At 41.5% G+C, this 12,965-nt stretch overlaps 1 protein-coding gene across 2 annotated transcripts in view; it reads left to right on the top strand.

Annotated features, from left to right (window-relative positions):
- The window catches only part of CCNB3 (cyclin B3), an 87,669-nt gene that overhangs the window by 15,482 nt on the left and 59,222 nt on the right, over positions 1–12,965 (top strand). For both annotated transcript variants that reach the window (XM_050776834.1, XM_050776835.1), the window contains exons 2-4: positions 6,452–6,525; positions 7,036–7,168; positions 10,510–10,617. In XM_050776834.1, coding sequence (XP_050632791.1) covers positions 7,073–7,168; positions 10,510–10,617 — 204 coding nt within the window. In that variant the 5' untranslated portion in view covers positions 6,452–6,525; positions 7,036–7,072. The remainder of the gene's footprint in view (positions 1–6,451; positions 6,526–7,035; positions 7,169–10,509; positions 10,618–12,965) is intronic.

Here is a 12,965-nt window from a genome sequence, read left to right on the forward strand (position 1 = left end):
CCTTGCTGGCAAGGAGCTGTGATCCTTTGGAGGAGAAGAGACATTCTGGGTTTGAAATTTTCAGCCTTTTTGCACTGGTTTTTCCTCATCTTTGTGGATTTATCTACCTTTGGTCTTTGATGTTGGTGACCTTTGGATGGAGATTTTGTGTGGACATCCTTTTTGTTGATGTTGACACTATTCCTTTCTGTTTGTTAGTTTTCCTTCTAACAGTCAGGCCTTTCTGCTGCAGATCTGCTGGAGTTTGCTGGAGGTCCACTCCAGACCCTGTTTGCTTGGGTATCACCAGCAGAGGCTGCAGAAAAGCAGATTGCTGCTTGTTTCTTCCTCTGGAAGCTTTGTCCCAGAGGGGCAACCGCCAGATGCCAGCTAGAGCTCTCCTGTATGAGGTGTCTGTCGACCCCTGCTGGGAGGTGTCTTCCAGTCAGGGGGCACGGGGGTCGGGGACCCATTTGAGAGGCAGTCTGTCCCTTATCAGAGCTTGAGCACTGTGCTGGGAGATCCGCTGCTCACTTCAGAGCCAGCAGGCAGGAACGTTTAAGTCTGCTGAAGCTGTACCCACAGCTGCCACTTCCCCCAGGTGCTCTGTCCCAGGGAGATGGGAGTTTTATATATAAGTCCATGTCTGGGGCTGCTGCCTTTTTTTCAGAGATGCCCTACCCAGAGAGGAGGAATCTAGAGAGCTTGTTCTACATTTTGGGAAGTATTCTTTTGTCATTTGTATTGTCAATTTTTTTTCCCCATTTGTTGTTAGGTTTTTTTTTTTAACCTTGCTTTGCTGTTTGTTGTGCCAAACATGAATTTTTAAATTTTTAGCTACTAACAATTTATCATCCTGTTTTGAAAGTTTTTTTCCTTCTGCACAATTATAAAAATGTTCTTTTATAGTTTGTCTGGTATTTTCATGGTTCCATTTTAAATTCAAATCTTGGATCCATCTGTAATATATTTTCATGTAAAAGTAAGGTACATTATAATAGATCTTTTCTATTACACTTTAATACAGAGGTATAGGGAGGAGAAAGGAGAGTTTATGAGAATGTTGTATACCTGGGACGAGTGAAATATTGACAAATTGTGGAGTCGAAGGGCTGTCTTCTCTTTTCTCAGTGTCTTCTCAGGATGGTACCCAAAGAAAAGTTTACGTCAACTGCAGGTATGCCAGCTAAGGGAAAAATACGTTTAAAAATTTTTGGAAAAATCACAACTTTTACTCAATAAGTTTTTGTTGTTGATGTGAAAAGCTGGGAAAAAATAACATAAATGAAATTGCTTGTTTTGTGATTTTTGTGTTGCTGTTGTTTTGGTGGATAGACCTTTTCCTCTCATGACTAAAGACTTACGGTGACTTGTGTCAATGCTACATTTCCTTTATGTGCATCCCAGTGAGATACTTGTCTACAATGATGACCTTTACAAGAAGATACTCATTTACTTAGTGAACAAATATTTTTCAGTTATCTATCAAGGAGGCAAATATGGGGTGGTGGTTATGTTTGTTCTCTGGAATCAGACGGCCTGTGTTTAAATTCCAATCTGATCACTTACTAGCTGTGTGATCTTGAGAAAGTTACTAAACTTTTCCATGTCTCAGGATTCTCATCAGCAAATGGGGATATTAATACCTTATAGGATTTTTGTGAATGTTAGAACAGTTTCTAACATATAGTAAATAATTTCTAAACGTGAGCTTTTGCTAATGCTCACTACTGAAGATAGAGCACAACATGTATGGTCCTACTCTTTATGAACTTTGCATTCTTGAGAAATTAAAAATTACAAATAGCAGTATTACTCTTTAAAAAGTTAAGGGGCTGAGTATAATGGAGTGGGAGAAGAATCCTTTAAATAACATGGGCAGGGAAGGCCTCTCTGAAGAGGGGCATTTAAGCTGAGACTTGATCCTTGAGAAAAAACTTGCAATTTTAAAAATAGAGGGAAGAATGTTCCAGGCTGGGGGAACATCTTGTACAAAAATACCAGGTAGAGAGAGTTTGGTAAGTTCAAATATTTGAAAGAAGACTATTATGGTTGGAGAGCAGGGAATGGGAAATGCAGTCTATGAAATGAGGTTGATGAGGTAGGCAGGACCTTGTAGACCAGGGTAGGTAGTTAGGATTTTTATTTTAAATTCTGTGGGAAATTACTGAAGAAGGGAGGGACACAATACCATTTTTCTTTTTTTAAAAAGATCACTCTTGTTGTTGTGTTATATTTGTATCAGAGAAAGGTAAATTTTGGAAATGGGAGAAACAGCTTTGAGGCTCTTGACAGTGAGCCAAATGAGAGCCTAGGTGGCAGTGGAGATGGAGAGATGTTGATGGATATAGATATATTTTGAGGTCAAATCAACAAAGGTGATGGAAAAAAGTTAGAATCATAGATGATACCCAGCTTTCTGGCTTGAATAACAGGTTTGATGTGGTATCAATTTCTGAAATGGGGGATACTGAGAAAAGGATCAGGTTTGGGGAGGGGCTTGACAATTCAGAGTTCTATTGTGAACATATTGAATTTGAGTTGTCTATTAGACATCCAAGTGGAGATGTGGAGTAGTAATTTGGATTCATGAACGTGGAGTTTAGGGCCAGCTTTTAGATAATATTTAAAGTCATGTATCTGGATGAGATAACCCAGGGAGATTAAAAAGAGAAGAGGGCCTGGGATCATACATATAGAATATATATATATTCTAGTTCCTGGCACAAAGCAGGTGATCAATAAATATTTGTTAAACAATTGAACTAATGTATGAATGAAATGAATGAGACATTGAGCTATTAGCAAACTACAATTTTGTCATGTGTAAAATGGCAATAATACGAGTATCTGGTTTTTGGACAGGATTTAAAGCAATAAAAAATTTTATAGCAGGTAGCACATGCTGAATTAACTTAACTACTATTAGCTCTCTGCACTTCGGGTGCTCATTCATAAAATAGGGGCAGTAACTTCTGCCTTGCTTCCTTCACAAGGCTATTTGTGAAGCCTGCAGGAGTTAAGGCTTGACTCTATAAGTGGTTATTAATATTAATGTTTTAATAGGCCTGTGCCTGCATTATACACCTGCTCTGCTCTTCCCATCCTCTGGCAAGATTATTTAAATGAAAACACGTCGTTTATTTTATTTTATTTTATTTTATTTTTTTGAGACAGGGTCTTAGTCTGTCACTCAGGCTGGAGTGCAGTGGCACAATCATTGCTCACTGCAACCTCTGCCTCCCGGGCTCAAGTGATCCTACCACCTCAGCCTTCCAAGTGGCTGGGACTATAGGCACACGCCACTACGCCCTTACTAATTTTTTATCTTTCATAGAGACGGGGTTTTTCCATGTTGCACAGGCTCATCTCCAACTCCTGTGCTCAAGCGATCCGCCCCAACTCGCTCTCCCAAAGAGCTGGGAGTACAGGAGTAGGCCACCGCTCCTGGCCAAAAACCCTTCTTTAAAGAAACCCGATACTCCCTGTGTGTCAGCCCAGCCTGGTCCAACCAATTATACTAGAAACAACACCCTACTGCGAGGTCCCCAGTGACAGAGTTCGATTTTTTTTTTTTTTAAAACTACCCAGCTCCACCCCTTCCTGTTAGGCTTTCGCGTGTTGCAGCTGTGCACGCTGATTGGTCCTCTGCTGGCCAATCACCACTGCACTTAGTGACGACTGTAGTTTTCAAAATCCCAACTGGGCTGGTGGAGGGGCGCAGGAGCCAGGTTGAGAGGAACTCGAGCCGCTATAGTAAGGAGCTCAGTTCATTTCCCTGGCCTCTCCTGGTCCAGGGGTGCGTCCATGGTCTTTGCTGTCTGTCCTCAATCTCGGTGTGAGGTAGGCGCCTTTGGGCAAGTACTGCTGGCTCCAGTGTCCGGCTCTGTCGCCTACCAGTGGGTCCTTGGGCATCACTCCAGCCCCTTGCTGAATTCTGTTACTGGGATGCGCGGTGTTCCTGTAAGGAAACTTTTCAATCTCCCGTCGATCAGCAGCCTGTGGAGTGAGCCCTGTACAAGGTTGGGCAGGGGGAGTGTTTGTTAAGGAGTGAGATGGCAAAGCAAACAAGACTGGGTCCCAGCTTTTAGATGGAGCAATTAGTACACGTGCCTGAATCAGAGTACTTTTACAAAACGTCATTTCACAAGTGAAAGTGTGCAAGATTAATTTCATCTACAAGTGTAGAGGGATCAGACATATTTAAGTCATAGAATGCTCCTTGCAGGATGTCTTTTGAGCTACAGGTTGAAGGACATGAAGGGAGGATGGACACATGTGTCCTCACTCTATTGTTAACCCTTTATCTTCACTGGCTCTTTTCTGTTCCCACCTGCAACCCCCTTCAGCTTTGGCTTTCTCACCACCCTCTGCTACGGCCCACTTAGAATCGTAGAAGATCAGAGGTAGAAGGGACCCTAGAACAGCGGGGCTTAAATCTTAACGTGCATAGAAATCACCTGGGGACATTGTTAATTTGCAGATTTTTATTTGATAGGTCTAGTTTGGGCCCTGAGGTTTTAAATTGCTAACAAATTTCCAGGTGATGCTAATGTTGCTTGTCCATTGACCACACTGAATAGCGAGGAGGCTCTAGTTCCACTGCTTCGTTTTATTGGGTGGGAAAACTAGGGCCCAGAGAGGGAAAGGGACTTGCCTCTTTGCCACTTGCCACTTGCCTCAGTGTCACCCAGCCAACTAAGAGCAGGGCCAGAACTAGACCTTAGCCATCCTTCCCAGCCCAGTGCTGCTTTATTGACACAGTGCTGTGTTCTCTCCCCAGAGCCTTGCTGTCTGTAACCTGTCTTTATATAAAAAATGAAGTTGCTACTACTTCCTGTAGACTATTTTGATCAGCTTAGCCCTGCTGCCCCTGTGTTGGTTTCAGCACCAGCCCTGGGAGGTCCAGTGGAGTCTGCAACACTTGCCAGTGTGTATATAGGGGACATGGAAAGTCTGAAAAGGGGAAAGGATTCTAATTTTCTTGCCCAAGGCTCAGGGTTCTGTAGGTGGCAGAAGTTGAGAGTGTTCTGCAGAGAGTGTCCTTTTATGAAAGGATCTTTTTGATGATGTCAATCCCTTCTCCTCCCCTTCCCCCTGGGAAAATTAGTTTACCCAAGTCAGTGCGTCTTTCCCTCAATGCAAATGATTAGTGTTCAGGATAATAAATGGGGTATATGACCATCATTTAAGTAACCTTATTTTCTCTGAGATTTAGTTAACCTGTATGTTATCAACTGAGAGTTTTCTAGCCTGTGGACTCCATATTTCTTTTTCCTTTTAAAAGGTAAAGGTTTCAGAGTGTGAGTCTTTGGTTGTCCATTAAAAAAAAAAATTATGAGGTGTAAATAATAGTAGTGGAGTAAGTGATTTTCATACAGTGCAGTTAAGGGTGGGTGCACCCAATTTAACTTTATTGCTGCTTGGCTGAGGTTTGAGGAATGAGATGGAATATAGGTTTGGATTTGATAGAAGAGGGGAGTAAGACAGCATTTATTAAATGCCTGCCATGTATCAGGTTTCGTACATGTAAATTTGCATTTGAGCCACACAAGTCCTCTGCAAGTAAGTGGTGTTATAGCTGTTTTGAAAATGAGGAAACTGAGGCTCAGAAATGCTAACTTGTTTGGCTTAGAAGTCCAGTTATTCAGACTCCAAGACCTGTGCTCATTCTACCTCCTCACACTATGGCCTTTCACTGTTTTGGAATGTTTTTGAGTGTGATCAAAGAGACTTCATGGTATTTTAGAAATTGCCCTGGAAAAAGCTGGGCAGTCTATGCTCCTTAATAGTTTGTCCTGGTAGTAAGTTACTTAATTCATCTGAGACTGTAAAATAGAATTGTACCTGCCTTGCTTAGCCTCATGGTTTTGTTGTGAGAATCAACTGAGGTAATATATGTGAATGCATATACTTATACTGGCTTTTCCTCACCTACAAAATGTTTCATCCTTCTCCATCCAAAACAAAACCCAAGTCAGCCTTTCCCCTTTCTTAAACTTTCCCCTCAAGCTGCAGAATTTTCTGTTTCCTTTTCTTACCAACCTGGCCCCAGCCTAGCTTTTCAGCCTCATTCTAACCCCTCCCCAACATGTTATTTACACTCCCTACTCCAGACAGCTAGGACATCCCTGAACTCTGTATGTTCATGCCTTTACCTGGTCTCAGGCTTTCTTTGCCTGGAAACCTCCCAGTCAACTTGGGAACCTGTTTGTCATTTTAAGTCCTGATCACATGTTACTTCCTTTGTGAAGCCTTCCTCCAGCCCCTGTCCCCAACAAGATTACTGACTTTCCATTATGTTTCTATAGCACTTAGTTTGTGCTGCTATAATAAAGTGCCATGGACTGGGTGGCATTAGTTCTCACAGTTCTGGAGACTGGGAATCCAAGATCAAGTTCTTATGTCAAGTGGTTTTTTAGTAAGTTTATTTTGCTATAATCTCATCTTTTGAATTTTTTGTTCCTTCCAGGTGTCTGGAACTGGATTACAGTTTCTTCTGTTGAATGCAGTCTTTGAATGCTGCCTGGCCTATCGCGAATACATGTGTGTGCAGTTATTGTTTTCTCTGTAGGGTCATAATTGCTTTGTCAGGACCCCATGCCTTTTAAAGAACATTAGCTCTACCAGCTTGCCTCCATACTATATGAGCCGTCATGTTCTTCATTGTTTTCAATGCAAAACTCCTATGTAATTTGTTCCCAGTGCTGCTAGGCCTAAACTAGGGGCTAGACAACATCCCAGTGTTCACAGAGGATGGTAGGCACAGTGCTCGGCTTTTTACATAAAGTATCTCATTTAATTTGAAAACACCCTGCAGAGGTAGGTATACTTATCTCCATTTTACAGATGAGGTAACTGAAGTCCAGAGATTTTAAGTCAGTCACTTGCCTGAGGTTAATTGTGATAAAACCAAGATTTTAATCCAGATCTGCCCAACATCAAAGTCTGTTTTCTCCTAGGGATGCTATAGAGAGACTGGGTTTTCTCAAGAATTTTCAGAGAATTCATGGTGTTTCTGGTGAATGGTGTTAAAGAGCCTCTTTCTGGTTGCAGCCCTGCCTTGGACAAGACACAGCTGAATCTGTAAGAGATGCTACTGCCACTACCACCCCAGAGCTCCAAACCTGAGCCTACGAAATCTCAGTCCAGCAAAATTGTGCCCAGTCATCATGACCAGTCTGAAAAGGTTAGAGCAAGCTGTCTTCCCTGACAATATCTTTGGTAGTTTCTTCCTGTGTTGGCTCAGTACCTATCCTCACCTGTGAGTCTTTTGAAATATGTCTGGTTTAACCTGAGAAAATGGGGAGGGGTGGCAGCCCTTGTAGTTGGAGAATGCCAGCAAATGAGAACTTTGGACTCTTCTTTCTCATAAATGCAGGGCTCGAATGAAGGCCACCCTCCATAACCCTCAAAACTGAACAACACTCAGTCCTTATTAATGATCATGTCTATGTCCTTACTTTCTCTGAGAAGCTCCAAGCACCTTGCTGAAAGACTGGTACATTCTGGGGAGAGTATGAAGATTATATCAGCACATTTTTTATTATGCTTTTTATAGCTATTACATTTGAAGAATGGGTATATTTTGACTCTGCTGTTTTGACTTTATTGATAGTTTGATGTTCTAACCTTAGGATATTCTGTGTTCATCATCATACATATTTTAATCAGAATTATACTAGCACTGATGAATTGGCATCAAGAGAGTATTTCCTGGAGCAAAACATCATTAGGTGAATTTAATTTCCTTGATTGGTTTTCTCTGAGCACAGATAAACATTTTCTAATCTTGTTTATTTTACTAAAATGATTTTCACAGAGGTGCCAAATTTTTTCCTATGTAAATTTTTCAAGAAAGATTTGATATATTGATTAGATTTTTGTCGACATCAAATTTTCGGATTAGTGTTCTGCCATTGTAACTTTCCTTTAGTGGCAATTAGTTTTCCAAAACCAACTTTCTTGGAGTACATTTTGCAAATCTAAGTTTTATTGAGTTCAGTTTCAGCTGTAATTTTATTTTGGGTCAATTATTTCTACCAGTAATATTAAATAGGAGTTGGATAACAGTTTATTTCTTAGCTAATTTCCGAGAAAATAATGTTTCATTTTTGGCTAATTTCTAGTAGGATTATTTATCATCAGCTAGATGAAAGGCTAATAGCTTACTTATGTCTTGGCTTAATCAGTTAGAAAATGGATGTAATTTTTCTCAGCTTTTTTTGTTTTGTTTTGAGATGGAGTCTTGCTCAGTCGCCCAGGCTGGAGTGCAGTGGCACGATCTCGGCTCACTGCAACCGCCACCTCCTGGGTTTAAGCAATTCCCTGCCTCAGTGTCCTGAGTAGCTGGGATTATAGGTGCCTGCCACCATGCCTGGCTTATTTTTGTATTTTTAGTAGAGACAGGGTTTCACCATCTTGGCCACGCTGGTCTTGAACTCCTGACCTCGTGATCCACCCTCCTTGGCCTCCCAAAGTGCTGGGATTGGGATTACAGGCCTGAGCCACTATGCTTGGCCCTCAGCTCGTATTTTTTTTGTTTTTGTTTTTGTTTTTGAGTTGGAGTCTTACTCTGTCACTAGGCTGGAGTGCAGTGACATGGTCTCGGCTCACTGCAACCTCTGCCTCCTGGGTCCAAGCAATTCTCCTGCCTCAGCCTCCCGAGTAGCTGGGACTACAGGCATGCGCCACCATGCCCAGCTAATTTTTGTATTTTTAGTAGAGACGGGGTTTCCCCATGTTGGCCAGAATGGCCTCAATCTCTTGACCTCATGTTCGCCTGCCTCAGCCTCCCAAAGTGCTGGGATTACAGGTGTGAGCCATCGCGTCCAGCCTCAGCTCTTTTAAGATTGCTCTCTGTGCTGGAGTGGTTTATTGTGTCATGAATCCAATTCTGATAACTCACTGTGCCATGTATTAACTGTTAATGGTACAGCTGGAGAACAGAGCAAATGGTCTGATCCCAGCGTCCTGCTTCACATTACAACAACTCTCTGATATAAGTAGGGAAGGTTTGTTCTCAGAATTTCATAAGGGCAGTCTGAGACTTAGGAGATTTTTACCACGTAAAGCTCCTAGAGGGTAGAAGACTCCTATAGTGTGATTTGCCCTAACCTCTAACCCAATAGAGATGGTCTTACTCATTTGGGAATGGGTTAAGGCAAGCACAGATACAGAATATGTGGAAAGAAAGCCCCTTCTGCTTCAAAATATTCATCCCCCTTCCCTTCCCCAGCCCCTCCTTTATGTATACTAATAATCAGAGATTAATCTGGATTACCAAACTTTTTTTCTTAATATAAAATTTTCCTTTGCGGTTTACAATCATATCAGACTTCGTTATTTTAAATACTATTTCTGCCCATTTACAGTTCATACAAACTTTTAAAAAACATGTGTTGTCTTATTTAATCTTCAAGGACTGTAAGGCAAGTTATCCAGTTTTACTGATAAGAAAACTGAGGCTCAGAGATTAAGTGACTGGTCCAAGGTCAACAGTTAGTAAAGAACTGATCCTGGAGCAGTATATAGATGTGTGTGCTATTATCCTTAGTGGTAATGTCTTTTAAAATGTGTCCCCAACCTCTGGGCCATAGACCGGTACTAGTCTGTGGCCTGCTAGGAACTCAACCATACAGCAGGAGGTGAGCAGTGAGTGAGCAAAGCTTCATCTGTATTTCTAGCCATTCCCCATCACTCATATTACTTCCTGAGCTCCACCTCCTGTCAGATCAGCAGGGGCATTAGATTCTCATAGAAGCATGAACCCTGTTGTGAACTGCGCATGTGAGGGATCAAGGTTGTGTACTCCTTATGAGAATCTAATGCCTTATGATCTGTCACTGTCTCCCATTTCCCCCAGATGGGACTATCTAGTTGCAGGAAAACAAGCTCAGGGCTCCCACTGATTCTACATTATGGCGAGTTGTATAATTATTTCATTATATATTACAATGTAATAATAAATATGCACCATAAATGTAATGTGCTTGAATCATCCCAAAACCAGCCCACCCCAGTGTCCGTGGAAAATTTGTCTTCCATGAAACCGGTCCCTGGTGCCAAAAAGGTTGGGGACTGCTGTTTTAAAAGCTACTTAACATAAGAGACACGTAGATATTTGTTAAATTATTAAAGTGATCTACCTGAAAGCATCTATATTAAAGGAATGACTAGGAATGGTAGGGGTGGTAGTGGCCCACCTTGGATAGGATAACCATAAGTATGAGAGAAGTAAGAGGAAAAATGAGCTTTACTGAGCTACATTTTGCTCATTTTGTGAGTTACACTGAAGGTCATCTTGCCTCTTCATAGACTTACCCATTATCAATGTCTACCACCTTTAGGGACTTAATAAACAGCTCTGAGTGCCAGAATTTCCTTTTGTTACAGTTTATTGGGGGTTATTATATGCATCCCCAGTTACTTTGAGATTCTGGAGTTCCCCTGAGCCCTAAAGAGGACCCAGAGTCCCTGAAGAGACTATTCACAATTGGATATACTCATTTACCTCTTTTACTTTTTTAGACAGGGGAGAATTGCCAAATGAAGATATCTCCATCTTCACTTCAGGAGTCTCCATCTTCACTTCAGGGAGCACTCAAAAAGAGATCAGCTTTTGAAGATCTCACTAATGTGAGTATGCTAGTCCAATCCTTTGCTATGGTTTTGCATAAGGCTTAGACACCCTCTTTCTTGAGGGACCTTTCCACTTTACCAGACCCTCTCGGGAATGTCGACAGCAAATTTTATTTGGGATCAATGACCCAGTTTCAGAAACTGCAGGGGCTCTGCTCCTGGCACATACCATCTGGAGCAATTGGTGGAGTTCTCGGGAAGCAGCAGACAGTGATTATCAGATATGAAATTGCTATGAGATAACTATGAGAACTATGGAACTGCATTTAGATGAAGTCCAGAGGTGACTGCCCAGGCCCTCGAGGTAAGTATTTCGGTGGAATCATTGTAGTCTAGTGCAGTGTTTATCAATTCACACAGGACAATTTTTCTGTTGTGCAGGACTGATCTCAGCTAGCATCCCTGGTCCTCAGGCATTAAATTCCACCAGCAGCCCAGTCATAGTGAGAATCAAAAATGCCTCCAGATATACAGAACTGTTGAGAACCACAGTTCCATGATCCAGTCTTTAACTATGAGGATCTAGAAATTCAATTTTGGCTAGAATTCTTTCAAGTAACCTCCCTTCTGGTGTTACTAAGGTGCCAGTAAAAATCAGAATTAATAGAATGTTGTTAAATGAATATAGAATCAAGCCAAAGGCAATCTATGTCTTAAAAAATAATAATAACTGATATACCTACTGGGTGCTTACCATACGTCAGGCACTATGCTAAGCATGTTATCCTGTATTAGCTCACTTAATCCTCATGTAATCCTATGAGGTAGATACTATAATCTCTTCTTGATAGATGAGGACTTCGCCAATGTTGGTTTTGAAGTCTGTGTTATCTAGGCTATAGATAATCCTGGTGAACTATTCTTGCCCTGCATTATATAGTGTACTTATGTATCTACCAGAATACTTATATCTACTAAATAGTGTTTTACTCCCTTGGGCATAATTGGATAGGCATTGGCAAAGTTCTTTCCTTTAGATCCCTGCCCTTTAGATTCTGTATGACCGCCTTTCTGCAAATACAATCTCTTCCCTATACAGATTACAACATAGTTTTTTTAAGTTATAACTTTCTGCATAATTTCAGACCTACTATCAATTGGTAGAAAGAGCCCCTTCCCACACACACACACTTGTAAGGTTAGATTCATCTCCTGACTTATTTAACCATGGATGCGGAATTTAGCTGAAATAAGGTAGCCATGAATCAGGAGCAGATGCAGCCTATCTTAGTGTAACTTCCCTTGGTCCCTCCAAGTCCCTGACGGGAGTACAGTGACAATAATGCAAGGGAAGTGTCTTAGTCCATATGGGCAATTATCACAAAACACCTTAGACTGGGTAACTTATAAACAACAAAAAGTTATTGCTCACAGTTCTGGAGGCTGAAAAGTCCAAGATCATGGTGCTGGCAGATTTGCTATCTGGTGAGGGCCCATTCCTCATGGATGACATCTTTTGCCTGTGCCCTCACATGGTGGAAGAGGCAAACAAGCTCCCTCGGGCCTCTTTTATAAGGGCACTAATCCCATTCACAAGGGCTGTGCTCTCAAGACTTAATCACCTCTCAAAATGCCTATCTCTTAATAGCATCACATTGGAGATTAGGTTTCAACATAATGAATTTCAAAGGGACACAAGTATTCAGATCACAGCAGTAAAGTATCACAGCATATGAGAAACTTTCTTGTGACATCTGAGTCCCTTTTTCATGAGTTTATCTTACCATTCAGAAAGAACAGACATACATGAACTGTATCAATAATGGGAAATCCATGCAGATATCTAGGACCCTCCTGATTCTCCAACTGAATTGAGCATCCATTTGGCCATATTTGCATGGGGCTAGAGGGCAGGGGAGCAAGGCATCATTAGCAGAGTTTCTGCCTCTAGCTCTCTAGCTGCTCAGAAAGCCCATTTCCCTTTTGCACTCAAGTTCTGAAGATTTACCTTGGTTACCTTGAATGGTCTTTGGTGCCTTCCAGAGACAGTTCCATCATTACAATGTACCTAAGCCATTCCTAAGGTTGGGCATTACTGCAGATATCCGAACTCATCTATTTGACAGTTGAGGGCTCCTTTCGCTCTGGGTTTTGGAGGTTCCCTATATGATAATTTGCTTCTTAACAGTCAGTATTATTAGGTCTCCATGTCTTCATCCCTGTGTTCTTCTCAACATTTGCCACAGTGAGATCCTGGCCTGCCAAAAAGAGTTAATCTGTTTTAATTAGTTAATCTGCTGTGAGTTTTTATTTTCCTCTCCCTTATCATTTCTAGCATGGGAAGGACTTGTGATATTTAACAGCTGGTGCTAAGCCAGTAGACAGGGAGATAGGGCCTATATCCA

This window comes from Macaca thibetana, chromosome X (genome assembly GCF_024542745.1).
Source record: "Macaca thibetana thibetana isolate TM-01 chromosome X, ASM2454274v1, whole genome shotgun sequence".
Lineage (NCBI taxonomy): Eukaryota > Metazoa > Chordata > Mammalia > Primates > Cercopithecidae > Macaca > Macaca thibetana.